The sequence below is a fragment of the Aulostomus chinensis genome, chromosome 3 (genome assembly GCF_037954235.1).
Source record: "Aulostomus chinensis isolate RoL2024-O1b breed Wild chromosome 3, RoL_Achi_v1.0, whole genome shotgun sequence".
Lineage (NCBI taxonomy): Eukaryota > Metazoa > Chordata > Actinopteri > Syngnathiformes > Aulostomidae > Aulostomus > Aulostomus chinensis.
This window is the reverse complement of record NC_141322.1, coordinates 29,652,723-29,675,998: the sequence shown is the minus strand read 5'-3', so window position 1 is coordinate 29,675,998 and position 23,276 is coordinate 29,652,723. Positions and strand designations below refer to the sequence as shown.

At 47.6% G+C, this 23,276-nt stretch overlaps 2 protein-coding genes across 2 annotated transcripts; both read right to left on the bottom strand.

Moving 5' to 3' along the window:
• Positions 1-618: 618 nt before the first annotated feature.
• podxl2 (podocalyxin-like 2) lies at positions 619-12,784 on the bottom strand. The gene is made up of 13 exons (XM_086200273.1): positions 12,523-12,784; positions 6,762-7,090; positions 6,339-6,672; positions 5,810-5,919; positions 5,401-5,599; positions 5,121-5,285; positions 4,862-5,037; positions 4,573-4,647; positions 4,283-4,439; positions 4,044-4,105; positions 3,703-3,882; positions 3,465-3,626; positions 619-3,364 (listed from the first exon to the last, which is right to left on the bottom strand). The coding sequence occupies exons 1-13, from the start codon at positions 12,551-12,553 to the stop codon at positions 3,296-3,298; spliced, it is 2,049 nt and encodes a 682-aa protein (XP_086056399.1). The 5' UTR covers positions 12,554-12,784; the 3' UTR covers positions 619-3,295.
• Positions 12,785-13,044: 260 nt separating this feature from the next.
• mcm2 (minichromosome maintenance complex component 2) lies at positions 13,045-21,629 on the bottom strand. The gene is made up of 20 exons (XM_086200893.1): positions 21,505-21,629; positions 20,491-20,684; positions 20,094-20,266; positions 19,766-19,896; positions 19,178-19,316; positions 19,009-19,106; positions 18,761-18,882; positions 18,214-18,421; positions 17,895-18,029; positions 17,621-17,812; positions 17,322-17,415; positions 17,000-17,078; positions 16,628-16,799; positions 16,418-16,544; positions 16,139-16,251; positions 15,791-15,955; positions 15,550-15,624; positions 15,092-15,274; positions 14,832-14,987; positions 13,045-14,211 (listed from the first exon to the last, which is right to left on the bottom strand). Exons 1-20 carry the CDS (start codon positions 21,508-21,510, stop codon positions 14,101-14,103), a joined length of 2,673 nt encoding a protein of 890 aa, XP_086057019.1. The 5' UTR covers positions 21,511-21,629; the 3' UTR covers positions 13,045-14,100.
• Between the last annotated feature and the right edge of the window lie 1,647 nt (positions 21,630-23,276).

Below are 23,276 nucleotides of genomic sequence, written 5' to 3'. Positions count from 1 at the left end.
CCAGCAGTCACCTCTGCTGGTAGTGTCTTCACCTTGTTTAAATAGTTGTCCCGACATGCTAATTTCATCTTCCTGTTCTTTCCTCCACACCTCATTTCTCTCACCGTCCTGCAGAGCGACTGCTCATCCTTTGCTAATTCTCGTGATGTTTTATTATATATTAACATCCACTTTCCTCTTCTTCTGTATTTCCAGCAGGACATCCACAGGTTGAGCACAAGACTACAGCAGGAGTGTTTATCAAAGTTTTTATTGACTCTGCTGTTTCACACAAGCACTTCAATAACTTCACAACTCCAAAAGTCAGATGATGATCAGTTTTATTATTGTTTATTATTTCATACATGAAGACTTAAGTTCAAAACTAACATGAAAAAAATATCAAAAACAAGTTTTGGTCAAGTAGATCCCGCTGAGCAGACATCGATGTGAGCCAGGAGGTCTTTGTACTGGCACACTGGACCCTGGCCCCGACACACTGGGCACCTGTAGGGGTTTTCATCTTCTAGGCTGGAATCTTCTGAGGGGGGGGTGCGAGGCAAGGTGGGTCGTCAGGACTCTGGTGCTCTGAATCAGGCACGCTGGACAAATTGGGTCGAAGCAAGAATTTACAAGACATCCCATTTCATCTAAACTTTATTTGTCACATTTCCACAGACAAAAAAAAGAAAGAGTGAGACAGTATTTGATGCAGTTGCATACAAATAGACATAAAAAAAACAATTAAAACAACAAACATACAATAAAGTAACCAAACTAAAATGGCTGGGATGAATGAAAACGCCACCTAAATTGTTGTCTTTATACAGTTACTTTGCTACAGCTGAAGGCCAATTTGGCGCCAACAAATGCAGAAATTGATCAGGCTGCCGTCAGATTCGTAAAAATCTGCCGGGAAAAAAAGAACGTTTCATTGATAAGAATCTGTTGAGCGTTCAGTTGATTTCTACTTATGTCTTGTGCTCTAGGGAACAGATCATCTACATAGCTGGCAGCCTTTTGAGGTATTCAGAATGGACGATTCCTAAGTCCCAGGGTGTCACGAGTCCTTAAATCCTGCTCTGCCGACAGTCACCCAGGGCGGTTGGTAGTGCAGCCATGAGCAGTGTTGTCATTTCGAGGAAACTCAGAATAAAAGAGCTGAAACAAGGCAACATCTTGATTAAATCATGGGTTAATACCACCTGGAGCTGGAACAGAGACAGTTCAGATGGAAATCGTCAGAGTAAAAAGCAACAAGCATAAATAACCGCTGAATGCTGCAGTTGGAAATCACCAGGACGACGTCACTGCAGTGACTTGGACGCGATCGTGGTGAAACAAATTGTAATGAATGGTATTTTGGGCGTCCGGAGGTCCGCAGTAACCACCAGCAATCATTCAAAGCCAAGGACCCAACGCAAGTCCAAGTGTATGAACCATGTTTGGCTCAACGGGACAGGCCGTTACTGTCAGTTTTTCTACAGCTTAGTTAAGCAGAATTAAGAGCAACATTATTCAATTAAACAAAACTGACCAACAATAAAAATAATTTAAAAAAAAAACAGTTATTGAGTGTCAAAAAGCAATATTAGGCTACAGAAATGAAAGAACTGCCAATTCAACCGACCATAGTGACTCGATAGTGACTCAGCTATGACCATGGCGACCTGGACATGAGCGTAACGAGTTGAGTCAGGCGGTCACGACTCAGCTACAGCTGTAGTAGTGACTTGGACATGACTAGTTAGTCGTAGATGACCTCAGAGACTCCAACATGACCGCAGTGACTCGGGCATGACAGTGACATTAGTGCAATGGCTTGGACATGTCCACGGGACTCGGACATGACTACAGTTAACAACAGAACCGCAGGGACTCCAACCTTACAATTTAAGACATTAAACACTGAAGACTTGGGGCTCGACTTGGACTTGTGATTTTAGTGACTTGACTTCAACACTGTAATTAGCTATATTTTCATGCTTTTGTTGCCCACGTGTCATCGCCACAAGATTTAGCCAGGAGCATACAGCAGCCATTCCATCACTACGTTGAAAAAAGCATTTGAGGCAAAGACGTATAGCAATCACATGACTTGTAGAGAGCACGGTAAACATCCTCAGCGGTTACAACCATTCCTATATAAGCAAAATAGAGACGCTTTTCAGTCACTGTATGTTATACATTTAACATGATGCAGCATTTCAACGATGATAGTCACTATTTCCAAGAGGAATCTATAAAGTGCCAAAACCTTCCTGTCAAAGTTGGTGGTGTGGAGGAGAAGCTAAGAGGAGTCACTGTTGTCCTCAGAGTCAGATATTGGTGCCCAACCACCAGGCAGCGGAGGCCCTTCGACCTTTAGGGGTGTTCCTGTTTCAGTTTGGCACCGATTGATTTATCATGACACCTGGTTTCCATATACAGATGTCTGGCCTACGAGGAGTACGTCCCCAGAGGTCAACAGGAACGTGACGTCCATCGGTTCGCCCGGGGTGAGGCGTTAATTTCATCTGTTTTTGACACCGAGACGTGTGGAATATCTGCCTGGAACGCTTCTTAGACAGCTGCAGAGGAAGCAAAAGCCTGTTAGCTGTAGCTACCGTAGCACACTGTCCACGGTCAATCTGAACTCTACGGCCAAGCTTACATCTTTTTTTTTGGGGGGGGGGGGGGGCGAACACTGGATCAAAAATAAATGCAAGCAGGAGCTTTGGAAACTCCTCGACATCTTGGTGGTTTCCATAGGAAATGAATAGACTTCCAGTGTGTAGACAGATTTCTGGACTCCAAACGTCCATATGTGGAAACAAGGCATGAACCGGTTTCATACCACTACTGGCATAATTTAGCTTGATATGGAATTAAAGTGTGGATGGAGATTTAGGCTATGATTCGATTCTAGTTTTAGGTTTGATTAGTCAACACTCAGTGTTCTGTGGAGCTTCCTGTCAATTCTATGTCCAATGTTGTTCATCCTTTCAAAAGGCGGATTGCCATGTTTGACGTGATCGACCACAGTATCTGGTGGGTTAGCCAGTATCTAATCCCTGGGATGGTTTTAGTGACCCCTCCTGCTACGCTCTTCCAGCCTCAGTCCTAATTGGACTGACAGGACAACACACCTATCACCTTCAGGGTTCTTCTTCTTTCCTCTCATGTGTTCTCATCTGTCCACTGGAAGCACTCTACATTTCTCTCCACCTCTTTTTCTCGTCTCTCATCACTGTCTTCTTCCCTCTCGGCACCACTTTTATGCTGTCTATCAAAGACAACCATCCTTCATAGCCTGTCCCCTCCTCCTCTTCATCCATCAGAGATGTGTGTCCTGCTCCTCTTCTTCCTCCTCCTCCTCCTCAGTTGCCGCTTGATTGACAAACACCTGAGTGAAACGCAGAAAGAACAGGCTTCAGGAAACAAGACACAACTGATGAGTTTAGTCATCCATCACTATTCTTAAATCAATCCAATCATCCAATCACCTGCCAGCGATTGCTCTCTTCTCCGCCCCCTTCTCCTCTACCCGCAAGACCATTGGTGCTCGGCTTCTTCTCCTGCATCTCCGGCTGGCTATCATTGGTGACATCCAGCGTGGGGTTGTCATGGCAACCATTCTCCACAAAATGAAGCTCCTCAGCGTGGAACTGCGAGGAAAATAAACACGGGTGAGCTGCACAGTCGAGTGCCGGCAGGCAGCCGGGCCACTGCGCGTTTGCCTACCGTGCTCTTGGTCGCAGGCAGTCGTCTCTGCCAGCAGATGTATATGAACCCTGACGTGATGATGACCATGCAGATGGAGCCAATGATCACGAGGACCACAAAGAGCTTGCTGTAGTCGCTGCGGGTTTGACTGGGCAGGGACTGGCAACTGCTGGCTGCCCTGTAGTTCTCAATGCCCACCTGAGGAAGCAGACACACATTTTGAGTGTGTTCATGCACAGCTGCTTAGACGTGTTTAGAGCACTTTCAGATCCTACAGGTAAAATCTTAGGAGAGCACAGACTTAACTGCAGATTTCATCGTTTTAAAAATCTATTAACGGTAAAAGATTTCCACTGTACCTTGCTCAAACTTTTCCTGATCTCTCCCAGCATGCCCAGCACCTCCTTGGTGGGGATGACTCCTGGAAGACATGACACACACGGCACAACATTGATGCGCTCTGAGGAGCCAACAAGTGCATCTCTTTCAGACAGTGTCATAGAAGCATGGATGGATTTGAACAACGGGTTGTGTGTGTGTGTGTGTGTGTGTGTGTGTGTGTGTGTGTGTGTGTGTGTGTGTGTTTGTGTGTGTGTACCCTGCTCAGATGCCACATTCATCAGCAGCTGGTGTTGCTGGTGTGTAGGCTTGCTCAGGTAAAGTTCCCATGATCCCTCGGGGCTGTTCATTCTTCGCGCGAATACTCGCTCCAAGATCTTCAGTAACCGCATGCCCTGGTCCGCCCGGAACTCCTCCTGTCGCACGCACACACACATATTGACAGATCTAAAACACAAATAATTCACTGATGTGCGACAGTAACGTCTGCTGAGTTCAAGGAGAGGAAACAACATGAGAGGGAAAGACATTTAGCGTCCTCGTACTTACACAGTTCAGGTTTTGCATCATGTTCAGGATGACGTAGCCGCGTCCAGTCAGTTGACTCCAGTCGACGCACAGAACCTGGAAGATTCAGCCAGGTCCAGTCAAAACATGAGCGTTAACTTCAGGGCTTTTATCAAATGCTAATGGTTCTGTCTCTCCCTCCAGTTTTCACTGAAATTAAACCAGTTTAGTTCCATCAGTCAGCCACAGGGACAAGTAGAAACCCTGTGGGGGTGTTTGTGTTTACGCATCACGGGCTGAATTTAATAATAAATCATATTAATCCACGCACCTGCTGTGGGTCATGCATCTGCAGGGGCGTGGTCGTTTCCAGCCAATCCCTGGTTACATCGGTGAAGTCGCTGGTGGGGTAAACACCTGTGGTCAGCGGGATGATGTGTCGGTTTCTTGTGTCCTCTTGCTCCATCTTCCTCCATTTGTCCTCCTCCTCCTCTTCCTCTGTATCACCTCAGATCCCCAAAAATATTGATTCTGTAAAAGATCTCCTCTAAACCCAGACGGACACATTTGACCTAAGAAGGCCTTCTTACCTTTCAGCTGCTCCTCCTCTTCCTCCATGCTGGGCTGGAGAGGCTCTCTGCTGGGAGCCATGCCAACCTCTGGTACAGTGGGATTCTGGGTAAATGCACCCGTGCGTGCCAGCCCTACATCGTCTTCTTCCTCCTGCCTCTCTGCTTCTTCCTCTTCTGTCAAATCTGTAGAAACACATAAAAAAAACGAGGATAAACTTCTCCAAACTTCTTGTTTGATAAAACAACAACAACAACAACAAAAGAAACAGGAATTCTCCTCAGTATAAAATGAATCGACCTTTTGCGTAACTTCCCAGCAGCCCAAAGTCGGTGCCGGTGTCGGTCTCAGGGGTGGCGGTTCCTCCGGAGTCTCCAGCAGCAGAAACAGCAGTGGATGTCGTGCTCGTCGTGGTGATGGAGGAGGGAAAGACCCCGTAGCCGCTCGAGTGAGCCTCTTCATCACCCTCCGCCTCCAACAGCTCCCTCTCCAAAGGCCCCTGGGGGGTGAAGTCATGAGCAGACATCATAAAACGGTTGTCCTTTCAAACCATTTTAGAGGTTTCATTCCTCTAACAATCCAGTTGTATATGTTGGTATAAGTATTCTACTTGCACCAACAAATTTTCAAATCAAAAACAGCATTTTGAGCAATACTTAAGTTAGGTGTTACGATTGAATGTAGAGTAACACAAAGTGTCAGTCCTCACCCCCGGGACCGCAGATGCACGATGCTCTTGTAGCCCAGGATCTCGCACCTGAGCAGGGGAGGAGATGCTGGGCTGCTTGGAGCTGGAGGGGTGGAAGGATGGAGTGTATCCTGTGTGGCACGGAGAAAAATGTCAGAGACACAAGTTTATAAGAGTCCAAGCCGTGCATGAACCTTTCAGCGTCCTTCAGTCGACGGTGGTCAGGAGGTGTTGACAGAACAAGGCAGGTAGATGGTGGCTGTGTGTCAAACTGGACCATGCTTACATTTGACGAACAATTTGATCTGTTTCATTGAATTGATTTTTTAAGCTGTCGTCTTCTTTCAAAGACGAACTACACTTCAGTTCTGGAATCTCTGATTTTAAAGCAGCATCCATGTAAACATGTGAAGCCATAACTCCTCACAGGACAGGCAGGACAAGATGGTTTCTCTCATGATCACGTGAAACCAGCTTAGCTCACCATGTCACGCTAGTGGCGGGTGATGTCATGGAGCCAGCTTTCATCATCAACTAACTGCCAACTAACCAATCAGAGCATCCAGATCCGGTGATGTGTGGTTGCCCTCCGGAGCATCTGGGGCCTCATGGTCATCTCTTCTTCCTCCCCTCTCTTCCTCCTCTCCCCCTCTCCTCTCCCTGTCCTCCCCTGTATCTCTCTCCCACTCATCCTCTCCTGCTCTTCTCTCTCTGTCTTCTCCTCCCTCCTCTCCTCGGTCTCTGTCCTCTGTGTCTGTCCCATAGAAGCCAGAAGCCTCCAGAGAAGTGTCGCTGGCTCCTTGCCCAGTGACGAGCCCCGTCTCTGGGTCTGTCTGTCCCTGGTAGCTGTCTGCATCTTGGGGAACCACAAGATGAACCATACGCTGGAAACAGATGTTGGGAAGACCAGTTAGAGCAGTAGAGCGAGAACCAACCAGCTACAGTTTAGTATCACTGCGAACCTCCTCCTCACCTCCATCTCGTCTTCCACGTCTACATTTTCATCCAGAGTCACATGGCTCCTGACCGCATCCTGACTGGTGGGGGAGCGGATTGAGGAATTAGCCGAGTCCATCTTGGTCTGGGATATTTCGTGGATCTCTGGCCAGCCCATATCATGAACCAAATGAGGCTGGGCTCGCACTAACTCGTGGACTGAGTGGCGTTTGGTTCTGACCAATTCCTGGATGAAATAAGACTGGGCAGGGCTGTCATCCCGGAAAAGGTTAGCTACTGGAGGCCTGAGGGGTGTCACACGATGGGAGGACCCCAGTCTGAAGGCATCGCAGCTGGCCAGAAGAGCTGTGGGAAAGAGAGGAAAGACACGACAAAAAACTCTGCAATGTGTGTCTTTCACAGTAACCTTGACCTTTGACCACCAAAAGGTTTATCCTCTAATCCCAGGGGACATCTGAGCCAAATCTGAAGAAACTTCCTCAAGATTCCATGTTGGGACGTACAACCGAAAACATGATGCCTTTGGCCGACGGCGTCTGCTGGCATAGAGGTGTCACTAGAAGTGCGTTTTGAGAGTAAAAAAACAAAACCGGCGATTGAAAAGACATTTTTGTGTACTCCTTCAACAAACGGCAGCGGGAACATCAACCTCCTCGGCGGAGGTAATTAAAAAAGATCATGACTGCCCGTCGATATTGCTGCGATGCTACAAATCAATTAATTGCTGGCCAAAACCTTCTGAATGCTTAAAGTAAAGCCTCTGTTAGGGGGAAATTTCTGGAACAAAATTCTCTTTATCCTCCAGAGAAAATGATCCCAGCAGAGATTGTAGGATTCGAGTGGGAAAACAAAACAGCATAAAGCACACACATCAAATTAAGACAGGCCAAATATTTACAAGGAATTTTAAAGGTGCCATTGATATGAAATGCAAGGTCATTTTTAACACTGCTATATTAACACTCAGTAAATATCATATTATTGACCAGGTTCCACATTTATCCAGCGTTGCTTCCTTCCCTGGCAGGAAGTTACTGGAGAGACATGTGACAAGTATTAATACAAGCAAGTGTTTTAACAACCAAAGTCCATTTCAAACTCAGTAGAAGTGATCTGAGGGCTCAAATCACTTCCCCTAATTGTCCTTCCAGGTCTAATGCGGTTTGGCGATGTGAGAGAATCCCGGCCCTGAGAGAGAGCAGAGACAAGAGCCCTGCATTGTCTACGTCGTACATTAAATGGATTTGATTTATTGCCACTGCTGCACTTCAAAAAAAATCACTGCAACCTTTTGGTAAAACTACTCTCACTACCCCGTCAACTCGCTGCTCGTTCCCTCATCCAGTCTTATTCATTCATGCACTCACTGATGGTCTTTACTAGAACTACTCACCTCGTCCTTCCAATGGTTTACGCTCATTCATTTATTGATCCATAATGACCATCTTGCATACAGCACATCCCTCACGCATCCATCATTAATCCCAGAGCCCTCACAACAGCCTCCCTTGTGCACAGCGCTCCGTTTCTGGAACAAGGCCGGACTCGTGCATACTTAGGCTATGATATCATGAACACGTCTCAAACACTCCAGCAGATGTTCAGCCCTGCAGTGCAGCACCACAAAGCCAAGACAAGAGGCTAGAAACCCTCCTCTCTAACGCTAGTTAGCTTAGCAGAGTGAATGGCAGCGGGCGGGAGGATTTAGCTTCTGCCAAGTCATCCAATACTCTTCTCTACAAAATCTCCATAAAAGCTGAATAATCCTTCTCTCTGTCCTAAGCAGCAATTTGGTATTTTTATGTTATCAGGAGGCGAAATAGAAAACATCGTCAGCCTTATTCTATGAGTCGGGGGATAAAATGACTGATTATGCCCCCGACACAGATTTCCCCTGGAAAAAAAAACATCTAATATCTAACCAGGGAAACAGCAGCGGCCTTCAAAAAGTCCAGCTTGCCACCGCCACTCGGTGAGATTAAGGGGGCAAGTCCACGGAGATAGTTAGGAAAGATGAACAGGGGGACGGGGGCATCACCCAGAGGATAAGAGCTGGAGTTGCTTTAATTCCTCTCTTAAACCCCTCATGTCAGCACTGTGCCGATATAAATGCTGGTTAATTAAACGTACTCCAAAACTCCAAGGACCAGAGATGTCCGCGAAAGCAACATATTGTCAGCTAGAGATCGTTACAATCATGCTGGCAGAGTTTAACGGAGTAGAGATAAAATCGGGTTTGTGCTTTCTAACGCGGGCTGGTTGGGTTGAGGCGCTGAAACACTTGGAAAGATTAGGGTTTTTGGTTTTATTAATTTGTTTCTGTTTTAACGGAAGCCAACACTCGTCACTGGTGACAGACGGCCGGCAGCACTCCGCTCGCATCTCCATCCATCCAAATATCCCCTCAAAAACAGCTGCATCCACTCAGTCACATGACACTCCAGCGCTCCCTCCACCTCCGTATACAGATTCATTCCCCTTTAATTGATGTTATGCAACTTCCTCTTTTCATGTGGTTATAAATATTATGGCCACTAGATGGTGATACATGAATAAAGGTAAAACTGCTTGTTGATCTGGGGAGGACAGGCTGGAGGTATTCACCCACATTCCTGCTTGTCCCCTGAACGTGTCCTGAACAGACGTCAAAGAGCAACTTGACATTACAATCCTTTTATTTTATTTTATTTTTTTTATTACCAACTTATCGCGATACAATGAATTCATCTAAACAAGTATCCATCCAACTCCAGGACTGTCACTGGAACACCAACATCCCTCCATGCTGCACACTTGAGTTTCAGCACTACAGCGACCTTGAAAAGATGTCTACAAAGCCAATTTTGCAGCGTAATTACTTCAGAAAAATCTTCTGTGGTCCAGCCCGCCTGAGGGGTGGGGGGTTGTGGAGTGGGGTGGGCTGAACAGCTGAGTTAGCCTTATCAGCTTAACACAGATAAGCGCCATGCTGAGCTCCACGCTGCCCCAGGAGGAGATGAGCAGGTGCTGGAGAGGAGATATCCTACAGAGTTCAGCAAAATATTTGAGAGCGATTGAAAAGTTATGATTGTGGCTGAAAAGCCAAAGTGTGCAACAAAAAGAGGGCAGAGGAGGGCCGTTAGGGAGGGATCAAGCGGAGCCGCGATAAAGGTGCTGTGTGTAGGATTTGGCCATCTGTCAAATTCACTCTCCGCTCGCTAAACCAGGGGTCTCAAGCTGGTCCAGTGGAGGGCCGCGTGGCAGCAGGTTTTCACTCCAACCGAGCAAAAGCAACACCTGATTCTACTTAAATCAATCGAACTGGGTCCTCACAGCTCATTTGTTGGATCAGGTGTTGCTTTTGCTCGGTAGACATGAAAACCTGCAGCCACGCGGCCCTCTACTGGATCAGTAAACAAAAAGAGGCACCGCACAAGGCGACTGAACAACCATCAGCCATAAGTTATGAACAGCAGGCAGCCTTTCATTTCAGTGAACGGTTAAAAATCTACCATGATTTCTCCAACTATTGTTTTCTCAGTTTCATCGAGGGATGTTTGTTGAGTGGTTTTGTTTTGATATTTTTATGACCGTCTGACACCACATAATTTTTTTTTTTTTTTTTGGGGGGGGGGTTGTTCTCCGCTCACATAAAGCTGATTAAATGGCAACTTTATGGACCAGTGCCTGTCTTTGCAGGGACCCATAAATTGTATCAAAGTAATTACAATTTAACTGATGTGTTTGGGCTCTGCGGTACGTTTGCTTGTTTCCATTCAACGTGGTCAATAAAGGCCGTTAGCGCACAGACAGTTTAGCCACCGTGGTCTCCGGCTTTCGTTTTGGGAGGCTCCCATTAAGCCCCCTCCGTGTGCTTTAACACCCCACTGATCGGCTTATGCTTGGCCGGGACCCTCCCCCAATTCCCTGTCAGCCCCCGACAGAGACGTGAGAATGACAAACTCATTACATATTCAGGGCAGATTAGTAATAGTGCCCCTAGTGGCAACATGACATGATGCATTTTTTTTCACATGTGCTCTGTGATGACCTTTGTATGTAGCCACTTGTTTAAAACCACCATTTTTCACACATGATCGCCCTAAAAACTCTTATTGCATGAAAAGATTTTGCAAAGATGCCGCACGTCTCATTGTTGGTGCACTTATTAAATGGTGGATGATGATTTATGTCCCTTGCGTTCTTTTTTTCCCTGCAGCTGGTTGTTGTTGTTTTGCTTGTTTGTTCCTCTCGCCAGCTGCCTGACCATGTTTGGTATCAGCTGGCGTCTCAGTCCCGTATCGCTTCTATGTTCTAGCCTTTCGTTTTCGTGGAACCGCTATCGCTGAAAAATAGAGGGATTGAAAGACACACGGAGGCCTCAGAATCCGCAAGCGTCTCATGTTCTTCACGCTGTAGAACAAAAGGTTAAGATGTCTGAAGCTTTACTGTCCACAGAACTTAAATCAGGCGTCTAACTGAGACGCCCCCGGACTCTGAGACGTATTCAGGAGTGCTGACTCACGTCCAGACTCATTATTGAGCCACTCTTAACTCTCCGGATGTGTTTGTTCGTGTTTCACAACCTGAGCCGGGTCATACGGTGATGATGCGATGATGATATCACATCACATCCATACACCCTTGTCAACAAGCAACATGCTGTAAATACAAGTTTTAACACACTGGTTTCAGATCAGAACCAAGTATCAGACTCAGGAAGGGCAAACTACATCAGAACATCTCTGTTTTCCAAAAGATCATGAACAAAGTTCCGTATGTGCTCTTCGAATGCATCAAGTCACTTTGGAAAATGGCAGTAACTTGTTATTCTTAAAAGTGCTGCTCCACAACAGCGCGTCCTCTACCTCGTCCCTCACGCTGTAGAAGAACAACAATGATTTCACAGTTCAGCATTAATAATTACTGCAGGGTTGGAGCTCCGCGGACGTGAACCCCCATATTTCACCAGGGAGCGCTGGAATCTGCGCCATCGCCAGCACACCAAGAACTACCAGGGAAACTATTTGACAGGCAGGGAAATGTTGCAATGCTGCAAGAACAGCAATGAAAAGTACGTCACACTGGTCTGACAATTGAACAAAACCACAAACAAACCTGATCCATGAGCTGACAGAAAATGATTCCGTCATTTCAAATTGTAACCAACGAGTTACAGTTACAGTTTTAAAACTGCAGAGGAGAGATCTGTTTATCTTCTGCATTTGAGGGCCTGTGACTGGCATTTTCACCCTTTACATTTAAAAAAAAATAATTATTAACAAGTCACTTTTAAAATCATCATCATGATCTTGATGATCACCTTAACTGATGGTAGGAAAAAGTGTTATACTATGATTATTATTGTTGTTATCATGAGTGAAGAATTATGTTATTAAAAGCAGCGATCCTCTGAGGAAGATCATGAAGTGATGCGTTGATGTTAATGATTATTATTCATGCCGTGTCTCACCCTGGACATGTTAAACAGTGTGTGTGTGTGTGCGTGTGTGTGTGAAACACCGCAGTGTGAGCCTCCCACACAGTCAGCAGCGCATCTACTTTGCGGAGCATCCTTCAAAAACAAAACTTAAATCATCATTAGTGATTGAATAAATAACAGTAACAGTAAAAACATGTTCTGATGTCTGTAGTTTAGTCCTCCAGTCCTCCTGTCTGGTGTCTTTCTAAGTCAGAAGAAATGTCTCTGCCACTCTTTCCTCCGGGCGTTTTAGTTTTATCCCGTGTAACTGCGGGCTGCGTGATCGGGGTGGCGCGGAGCGCGTGGAGGGACTCACCTATGAGGGGGATGTGGAGCAGGCCCCGCATGGCTGCTGCAGTGCTCTCAAATCCCTCTGTGCTTGCGCGCGGAGCGACCGCAGGCTTCGGCTGCTGACCGTCTCTGGGCGTGAATGGAGGCCGTCAGGCCGCGCTCATGGCCGCCGCTCCTGTCTGCCTGCCTGCGGGGTCCGGGGAGAGACAGACAGGAGGTGGTGTGTGCGGGCAGAGCTGCGGGATGAGGAGAGGAGGCTCCGCTCTGCTGCATCACCGACGCTGGAAATAACCGCCCGGCAGCTGCAGGAGCGTGTAGCGGCCGCTAGATGTCGACACTGCTGGCTGAGTCAGGCGCGGTGCTGCGTTCAAGTGCACCTCGGGATTTTTTCTTAACCCCCCCCCCCCAAAAAAAACACGAACTTAAAAGTGATGCATCTATGAAAGATTTCTGTCAGTCCAGTCAGTTTTGTCTCATCAAACAGGCTTGAAGTCAGAAATAGAAACGCTATCCAACAGTGGGAGTTAAAGGCTTTATATTAAACAACCATGGTAATTTGTTTGAAGTGACAAAAAAAAAGACTATTATACATATTAGTAATATTCACAAGGCCTTTTGGCAGAAAAGAACTTTAACATTTCATTGAAATTCCCAAGCTGGTGTTTATAGACGAATAGATTTAGAGAAATGAACGACAATGAGAGAATTTAAGGATTTGTAAAGTCCTGGGGAAGCTGATCCTGGACCAGGATTCTGCAGACAGAATCACAATGTGGAACTCTTGATGCGCCCAGTGCACAAACACTTTTAATTGAAGACAAAATGGAACTTCAAACGTCTTGTAAACCTCGACAATCTGACGACGCTCCCACCCTCCATGTTTACAGCCAGTTTTTTTTTTTTTTCCCTCTGACCAAAACGTGCCGACAGTCAGGAGAAACGAAGACCCGAGCGAAGAATACTACGTGAACGAGGAGATGAAGCGCACAGGACGAGTTATTAACCAACCAGTTTAATATCAAAACACCTTCAACATCAAGTCAATCCCTACAGCAGAAACACTTCATTTCATCTTCTTTAAAGTTCTTTTTCTAAGTGTCTCATGTTTCAATCTGTCTGGCTTGTTGACCTCAGTCACTCAACCTGAAGCCTGGAACCTCGACAACCCGTTTCTACAAAAACAAACATGTACATTAATTTACAATCGACCCAACAGGGGGCAGCAACAGAGACGTCCAGGGACTGAGCGAAGCCTGAAGATGTTTAGATTCAGTTAGTCATGCGTTACACATCCTACTTATTTATTCATGTAGTTTATTCCCTCTCCCTCTGGAAAAACCGTCATTGTGGCGTCTGATCCACAGGTGACAGAGTTACGTGACGAACCAACACGAACGTGCAGAGAGAGGATTGTTACGATGCTTCACTGGCTCGTCCGGGCTGGCCGCTTCCACATCAGCTTCATGGTTTTGACTTTCAGGATGACTCGCATGCGCTTCCCTGGAGAGCCCGAGGGGAAAGGGAAAAAACAAAAGTCCTTCTGGGGACGTTCAAAGGCTTCGCTCTCAAGTCCAACACCACAGCTGGTTCTGACCCATTTCTCTCAGAACTGCTGCATGATCAGTTTCTTCTTGCCGTCGTGGCTGAACTTGTTGGAGCGGAAAAGGTCGCTGTCGTAGAAGGCCGACAGGCTGTGGATGTTGATCTGCCGCGCCTGAGGGGAGGAGCAGGAGTTAAGCGAGGACAGTGTTTCTCACTGCGTCTTCTCGTTCATACGTTTGGATGTAAAAGCAACAAAGTGTTTTGATAAATGTGTGTTCTGCCTACAGTTAGCATGCTAACAGAGCACAACAACAGCATTTTAAATACGAACACTTGTGAATATTAGCGCAAACAAATTAGCATGATAACGTAAACTAGCTTCTTAATATGAAGCTTTTTAACGACACAACGTACAATATTAGGTATTTAGAAATATGATTTAGCATTTTAAAAAGCAATATTAGCATGTTTGTTACCCAGCTTCAATTAACATTTCATCTATTAGCATTTTTCATCCAATAGGATGCAATGGCACGTTCATTTCTCTATGACGTTAGCGTCAGCATTCCGACTCTCACTTGACTGGTGTTTTTCTCCTTTTTCGCATGTAGGATGCATCTGTTTGCATTGTTCTTTACCGTGTTAACATCAGTTGGCCTATCAGCATGCCACATTCCTACAAGCAGCCGCTGCTCGTCATTTCTAGTCAAAGGCATGTCAACATCATCATTCAGCATGTTTCCGACTCTTCGATTAGCATCTTATAGCACCGGTTCACGTATCTATCGTCACCTTGTCTTGCAGGTCTTTCTCTGCTATCTCGACGGTGTCGTTCTGGGCTCCGTATCGGTTCCTCTGGTAGGCGACCTGCTCAGCCACCAGCTGCTTCAGGATGAAGAGCAGCAGCTCATTGTTGTCCCTGCGGAAGGCCAAGTAACGGGCGAACGTCTGGACAGGTGCACAAACAGCAGCAACTTAAACCTCAGGAGCCATCAGGGACGTTGCACTTCATCCAACCATGGTCACGTTGACACCTACGGAGGTCTACACACCTTCCTCATGCTCCTCATGACGCTGAACTTCTGCGTGTCGATGAAGCTCTCCAGCATGACCCTGATGGCCATGTTGACGTCGTCCTCCAGGACATAGTCCCTCAGGTGGATCTTGGCGTGAGCTTCAGCCATACGGATCATGGACTCAATGTGACGGACAGTGATGGGGATGCTGCCGGTGGCCTGGTAAACGAGACAGAAGCAGCACGGTGACATCAACCAACACTGGATGAGTTTCAAAGTGTGAACCATCAAAGCTAAAAGAGGCAGGCTTTCGTTTCTCTGCTCCAAGTCGCTGGAACAAACCTCCTGAGCGTATTTTCTCAGCTTAACGCCTGGTTTCAGTCCAGCTTCTTCAATATACAACGTATTCTTGTTTAAATCTCAAGGTTTCTGTGTTGAGAGATCAACTGCTCAGGTGGGGTTTATAAAGGCCAGAGGAGGCCCAGGACCCTCACCATCGACTCCTTGCGCAGGTCGCTGTAGATGCGAGCCACCTTGTCCTGGTCCATCTGGTTCAGTTTGGGGTGAACCTGCAGATAGGAGACACCAACATTTACAAACTAAACTTCAACACGACATCAACGCAAACAACCTTTGACTTACATAAGCAGACAAATTTAAGAACAAAGATTTTCCCACTTTTGGGGCGGACAGCAATCATGGAACATATTTCTCGTGGTCGATGTGTTCAAGTACCCGCTCTTTGGCGTAGATGATGTACTTCCTCAGGAGCTCCTGGGGAATCGGCGGTACATCGGATGAGTTGGGCAGAACCACTTCCTCCAAGGCCACACCCCCTTCCTTGTTGCTGGGGTGATGCTTCATGTGGGAGCCAACCACGAAGCGTGCCAACATCTCATCCTGGTTGGGAAAAAAAAGTTTTCATTGAAGGGCTTTTGCTCCAAATCACAGATGGGTGACATGGACACATCGGGTCCCTGGGGGACACATCGGGTCCCTGGGTGACACATCGGGTCCCTGGGTGACACATCGACGTCGGGACACCGACCAAACAAAAGGAAGCGGCTGCATTAATATTTGTACCTGGACGGGGTCGACTGTGTCCCTGACGACACACAGGACATCAAAACGTGACACAATGGGCTCCGTCAGGTCCACGTTCTCTGCGAAGGTCAGAGAAGGGTCGTACCTGCCGCCTGTAAAAAGACATGAAACCTCCTCAGTAAGGGAATAACACGTATGAAGGGTACGCAACGATGGCGTGAGTGGAGACGGGTCACCAGCTGCCTCAGTAGGTGAGAGATTTGCTTGATAAAGGTTTGGTGTCAGTGACGATCCGTGATAGTTCAGAGTGTAACCCACCGATGGGGTTAGAGGCAGCGATGACGGTGCATCTGGCCTGCAGCGAGGTGACGATGCCGGCTTTGGAGATGGAGATACTCTGCTGCTCCATGGCCTCGTGGATACTCGTCCTGTCCGCGTCGTTCATCTGGAGGACAGACGGTCAGGTCATGTTTACTCCAAATTAGGCCACAGAGAAGAAGAATTGGTTCAGGTTGCATCTCTGCTCACTTTGTCAAACTCGTCAATGAGACAGACGCCACGGTCAGCCAGCACCAGCGCGCCGGCCTCCAGCGTCCACTCACGGCTGACCGGGTGCCTCTGGACGTAGGCGGTCAGACCGACGGCCGAGGCTCCCTGCCCCGTGGTGAACACCGCACGGCTGGCCACCTTCTCCACGTACCTGCAGAGAAAACACACACCGGGGTTTCTTTCCAATTCAATGCAACTCCTTTCGATTATACTCTGCATGTAGAAATTGAAACGTGGAAGATTAAAAATCCTAATGACTTCTCTGATGCGCTCAAGCCCTCAGACTAACCTCAAACCTTGAGACTGTGTAATGTCATGAAATGTGTGTGCCGTCACCGTCTTCTTACATACTTGAGGAACTGAGACTTGGCGGTTCCCGGGTCTCCACATAGCAGGACATTGATGTCTCCACGCACCTTGTGTTTCCCACCTGGGAGAGAGAGGGAGAGGCGTTAAGGTGGGACTAAACCAGTGGAACACTTGTTAATATCGAGCTCAATTATTTCCTCATGCTAGAAACAACTAAAACATCCAAAACACAAATCTGGGTGACCAGTCGGCTGTTGTTTGCAAAATCCCTTTAAAGTCACTCAGGAAATATCGGATTTAAAATTTGCCACCAAAATGAAGGAATGTGGTTTTGGGAGTTTCTGGCACCGGTGGTGCTTCGTACCTGGATTTTTGGGCTCTCCTCCAAACAGCGACAGGGCGAGAGCTCGTTTGATGTCCTCGTGACCGTAGATGGACGGCGCCATGCTGGCAAAGATCTACAGGCACCAGAAGAAATAACAAATTTAGGTTTAGTTATTTGGTTTTCACAGTAAATTCATGGTTTTAAGCTCCGACAGAAGTCAAAACTGCTGAGACGCACAGATGTTTGGAGTGTCAGCGTGCTGCAGGGGCGATTTGTTTTTACTCGCTGAACAGGAAGTTAGCATCGCCGTGGTTACTCTTGACCGAAGGAGCGCTCACCCTCTCTCCGATGCGCTCATCCTTGGACAGAGCGACGATGGCTTTAACATCCTCGTCGGTCAGCTCAGCGACAGCGACGCCTTCGTCTCTGCAGGTGATGTGGTTGGCCAGGATCACGGTAGCGAACACCGGGAAGCCGTTCGCCATGTTCAGAGAGCCGTCGTAGTTGTTGTGGTAGATACCCGTCAGCTCCTGAGAGGAGAAAACAAAAGCCACGTAAGTGTTGAGACCTGGAATTGTTTAACAGTCTCAGAGGTTTCATGCGTGGACTCACAATCTCATCTCCAGGCTTGCAGCTGTCCACCAGGTCAGCTAACAGGATGGCGTCTTTGGAGCGTGGGAGGCGGCCGGCAGCAACCTTACCGGGGCTCTCTTGGATGGTGATTTTCTGGTAGTTCTGGTACACGGTCTGCAGGAGGAAAACATCTGCTTAGTTTGGGGGATTTTCTTAACAAAAAAGACATCTCTCTGTTTAACAGCCGAATCTGATTCAGATTGAAAAGTTACGGAACAACGACTGCTTGTGTGGCGCAGTGCTACATGATGACGTGTCCAAGCTAATGTTGGTTGTCACGCGGAACCGGGCGTCTCACCTCCTCCATGTTGATCTCAAAGGGCCCCTGAGACTGACACTCCGGACAGGAGCCCGGCTTCACCTCCTGGTTCTGAGACTGGAAGAAGGGTCCCAGCACGAAGTTGCACTTGTTACAGTTGTACTTGACCATGCTGAGCTGGGGGAGGACGCCGGTGCAGCAGCTCACCACGCCGCTGGTCCGGATCAGCTGGTTCAGGTGGAGCTGCCTGAGGAGCACAGAAGAAGAAACCATTGACTGTGGTTGGGTGAGTTACTAACAAAGAGGAAATATTCCCACTCTAAGGGTGTTTTCATTCCACATTTGCAACCACTGAACGATGCCGAAACTGAACAAAACTTTGATGTTGCATCAGTTTCAAAGAGTTCATTCAGCGAGAAGACAGTTTTAGCAGAGATGCTAATGCTACGTGCCGCTGTAGAGCTCATTGTGCTTCTATCAGTGACAGTTTTACTGAGCTAATTGGAAAAGAAAAAAAACAACATTTACTGTTCCACGTGGGTTTTTTTGGTTTCACACAACTGTCACTGGAGTCACTGATTTCTACCTGAGTGAGCGGATCTCCTCCACCAGCGGCAGGTTACAGATGCGTACGTGGATCTCGTGTGCAATGCGGTCGTATTTTGGGTACATGGCTAGCACCACTTCTTTAGCCGCTTCATCAAAAACCTGAAACATACAGCCAGAGACTCATTTAGAAAATGCAGCCAAGTTTGGGTGCCAAATAGGGAGAAAAAAAATGAGCCGGCGTGGAACCGTGACACGAACGAAGTGAAGAAAAACTTGTTGATGTACCTTCAACATCTCCGTTGGAGCCTCTGGCAGGAAGTAGGCCAGCACATGCTCCCGCGCCGCCAGGTCTTCATAGTTGACCACCAGGCTTTCCTTGTTCTCTGTTGACAACCAGGAGTCAGTTCAACGTCCTCCACAGACTCTTCACAACATTACAGGAGACTTGAGTCACCTTTGCACATGTCGCTGATCTTCTCCTTGAACACGTTGTGGCCATTTTCGTCGACGTGAGTCCGCAGAAAGTTTTTGAAGCGATTGTAGATCTCCAGCCTGGGCGCCGCCATCGACACCCACTCCCTCACCGTGTGACCCTGCAGACCAGGAGGAAAACGTGAAGACTTGCTACCACATCTGGGATCTGACCTGAAACGCCGCAGCTGCTGTGTTATTCACACCAAACAGGTTTTGAGTACTGTCACCGGTATGTCGTGTCATCCTGGCCAGCACGGGGCAGGGCGACACTTCAGTCTTTCCTCCAGAGAACGTGTCAACACACAAGAACATCCAAACACTCTAGGAAGCGCAAGAAAAACTGCCAGAATGAAGCATCGCCAAGGCAGCAGCAACGACGCCATGTTCCTGAGCGTGACCAGCCGCTGACAGGACAACAACCTTCAGCAGCTGGTGAGGCAGTGAGCATCCATGTCAACAGCAGACTCACTTGGAGCTCTAAGTTTGACAGCTCATGTGACAGCAAGACGGCCGCCGATGACCTGAACCAGCAGCCGCTCAGCTGAGCTGACAGTGTAGCATCACAAACCTTCATGTCCTCCAAGTTCTCGATGGACTCTATCATCTCTTCTTCCTCTCCATCTGCAACGCCCTCCGCCGCCCGCTCGGCCAGCCTCCTTCGCCGAGCTGCTGGGCGCTCGTCATCCTCGTCTTCGCTGTCTGGAGCGTAGCAGAATGACGGAGTCACTAATCATCATCAGTAATGCTAGAGCCATCAGGTGTCGCGTCCTGTCTGTCTGTTCGTGAAGCACATTGAGTTTACCTGTGCATGAAAAAAATGCTCTACAGCCATCGCTGACTTCTCAGCCTTCCGTCTGACCCCCCCCCCCCTTACTTCCTTCCTACCAACTCCTCACCATAGAGCAGCCCTCGCCTCAGCCGTCCACTGATGCCCTGCTCCCGGTCCCTCCTCCTCATGGCCTCCTCGGCGGCGGCCCGGGCTCCAGGTGACAGCTCGGACAGATCCTCATCATCCAAGTCCAGGCCCTCCATCTCGTACTGATCCAGCGCCGGGATGGCTCGGTAATCCCTGAACCAAGAGAAATTCTCACTTTTAGCTCAGCTAAAACCAACCTGGCATGAAACGAATGAGTACAGCGTCTAAATACACGATCTGCTGCAGGAAAGGTGGTAGAACGGAGCAGGCCACCAGCCAGGAGCACTTCCTGATCCAACTTCATCAATTCATCCGTTCCAACTTTAAATTTTTAGAAGCAAACATCTGCAGAACATCAAACCCATCCCCGTCCTCACCTCTCCATCCCATCTCCTATCAGTTCTTCTCCATCTCCATCTTCCTCCTCCTCTCCAGGCAGTTGTCCTTCCCCCAGCAGCCCCTCGGACTCATCTTCGAAGGGTGGTAGGTCTCTGCCGGGGCTGGAGGTCAGGTCTCCTCTCCTGGAGCCTCGCGTGGGGCTGGTGGCCATGTGGAACGACTCAGAGGAATCCTGCAAGCACCAGAAAGTCTCACTTTATTGAAACTAACGCTACGTGGCGGGACAGTTTTGGGTTCTGGAGCGAGAACCACAGTGAAGTCTTACAAGAGTGCAGAGGTGTTGGTGGAAATGTTCCAACATGGTGTTTATTCGGTGTGTGTGTGTGTGTGTGTTCTTGTTTTGGACTTGATTACCATGTACCTTTGAGAGGAAGTTACACTTTATGATATCTTCATATTTACCAATCATATTTTGTCAACACCCAACAATATATAATTCATTTGTACACGATTTCAGCCGCTCTCTCAAAATTCATGACATGATGCTATACTGTGCAACAACAACAAAGTTGTTCACTTAAAATGATCTTATTCAGGAGAGGCCACCAACAGGGATTACGGCCTACGTGAGACAGCTGCCACCTGGTCCCGTGCTCCAGGTAAGTTTGAAGAAAACTTCTGTCACCTGAACTGACACTCGAACTGATAGATGGAGTGATTAAAGCTCCCCGGCCACATGGCGACTCTGCCTGTTACCGCGGGGCGGGGGGTTGCTCACGAGACCACAAACAACAATGAACAACAACACATTTTTCTGTTCCACTCCAGGTTTTCCTCATCCGAGAGTTGAAATGAGCCGTTCAGGTCTTTGAGGAGCAGCAGGTTAGCTACAAACCCGCTCGTTGTTGTTCTGATCTCCGTAACGCCGAAACGCCACCGACTGATGCAAACGTCACTCGAACTACAAATCTGCGTCATTAAACACGTCCTCCTCCGGTACATGCGCTTGTTCTGACTACCGCGCGGTGGACAATTCCACCGTTTACACTCACCGCCATTGTTCTTGTCCGTCTTCTCAGCCTCTCGAGGAGAAAAACTACTTCTTCCCCTCCCGGCAAGGACTCGACTTTCGCGGGAAACTGTCACGTGACACCCAAAAGCCCGCGAAATATCATGAATATTCACACAGGCTAATGACGTCGTGTTTTTTCATTGGTCGAAGCGCCCTACAGAGGCGGTGAGTTAGAAAACAAGTGCGTTTGGTTTTGACACCGTCGTAATTGAAATCCGATGGTGAGCATTGGTAGTGACGTCTGTGACACGGGGCGGGGCAAGCCGGACAAAATAACAAACGCAGCTCTTTACAATTCCGGAGTGGGCGGGCACTCAAGGATCGCGGTTTGTGACGTACACTCTTATTTTGCCGGGAATATTCGGGCTGTATTTAAATCCTAAATCAGTTACATATATTGTTGATTTTCTTATGCCCCCCCCCCTTTACGTTCTTTCTTTAGTTTTTAGTTTCCATGACAACAGCTCATGTCCATAGTTCCACAAGTGTCTGGTATTCTATGGAGGAGGTGAGTTTTCTCCGTAGACACTCGTGTTCCCCCTGAGTAAAACACCTTAAAATGGTTGCTGTGGTAACAAGAGGAACCCAGCAGGCAGAACGTTTCATTAATGAGGCCCGATGAGGGTGAGGTGATTAAATTTGGGACTTGCGTGTGATAAATGTGTCCAGAATGCGTCTGCCATGTTGAAGTGAAGATGTAACAGTACCAGGACATCATCAGTCTTTGTGAAGAGGCCCATTGAACTGCACTTGAAGTACACACACACACACACACACACACACACACCATAAGAGTCCTACTGTTCTGCTTCTAGTGTTGATGCTTGCACTCTTAAACAACACTGATCCTATCACCAAGAGTCCCTGGAAACTGCAGGAAATGACATCATTAACACGCAAGAAAACTCCCTGACAAATTTGTCACATATTCAGCTGTCACACTAGCCTCGGTCTTCCTCAGCATTCCCTCTCTAAGTAACAGGGGAAGTGTAACACAACTTGTATTACACTTCCCCGTTACCTTGTATTGTGTTGTATGATGCAACACCCATAACACCTGAAGTACTGCAGCAGTCTGGTCGCTGCTTACGTGTGTCTACCTGTTCAGAGAGGTGTTAGCTGCTGCTAGCTGCTAACACTGGTGCATTTATGACTGTCGGCCATCCCTTGTGAAAATAACCAAAACGTGTTTGAAAAAAAAAAACAAGGAGATGAAATTCTGACCTGCATTTGTGTGTCTGTGTGTGTGTGTGTGTGTCTGCGTGTGTCTGTGTGTGCGCGTGCCAGACTACAGTGTTGACACGAGCTCAGGACTGATCCAATCTCAATCAATATTTAACCCAAAATGTTGAGCAAACTCCTCAGTCGCCGCCCGGCCCTGACCAGCCGACCCTCCCCTGTGACTGCTGTCATCCGCTGCGCGCTTCCATTCATGGAGGGATAAATAAACAAGTGTGCTGTTGGTTTAAAGCCGCCGCCGCCGTCATTAGGAGCTAATCTGGTTCTGAAAAGCTTTTCCTCCCCGCTGCTTCGACCTGCATTCAGACGCCACCGGCTTCATCTGCATCACAACACACGCAGATTACTTTAATAGCATGAGCGCATCTCACTGGATCATTGCTATTTACATCATTATCATTATGATTATTAGCTTAAAGACTTGTAACAGAGGCATGGATGTATTTTTAGAGGGAAAACTAAACTGATTTTCTACTTTGGTAATTCAGAAGAAAAGGAAGCGGTTGTGTTTTT

Bases quoted from the DNA above. Each gene is read 5' to 3' on its own strand.
- mcm2 (XM_086200893.1), bottom strand. The intron at 19,897-20,093 runs GTGAGGAGTTGG...GCTACGCTCCAG, and splicing joins GAGGCGAGGGCTGCTCTATG to ACAGCGAAGACGAGGATGAC. The intron at 15,956-16,138 runs GTACAAATATTA...TTTCCCAACCAG, and splicing joins ACACAGTCGACCCCGTCCAG to GATGAGATGTTGGCACGCTT.
- podxl2 (XM_086200273.1), bottom strand. From the start codon at position 12,553: ATGCGGGGCCTGCTCCACATCCCCCTCATAG. The intron at 5,920-6,338 runs GTTAGTTGGCAG...CGTGCCACACAG, and splicing joins GGATCTGGATGCTCTGATTG to GATACACTCCATCCTTCCAC. The intron at 4,106-4,282 runs GTACACACACAC...CATGTCTTCCAG, and splicing joins GAATGTGGCATCTGAGCAGG to GAGTCATCCCCACCAAGGAG.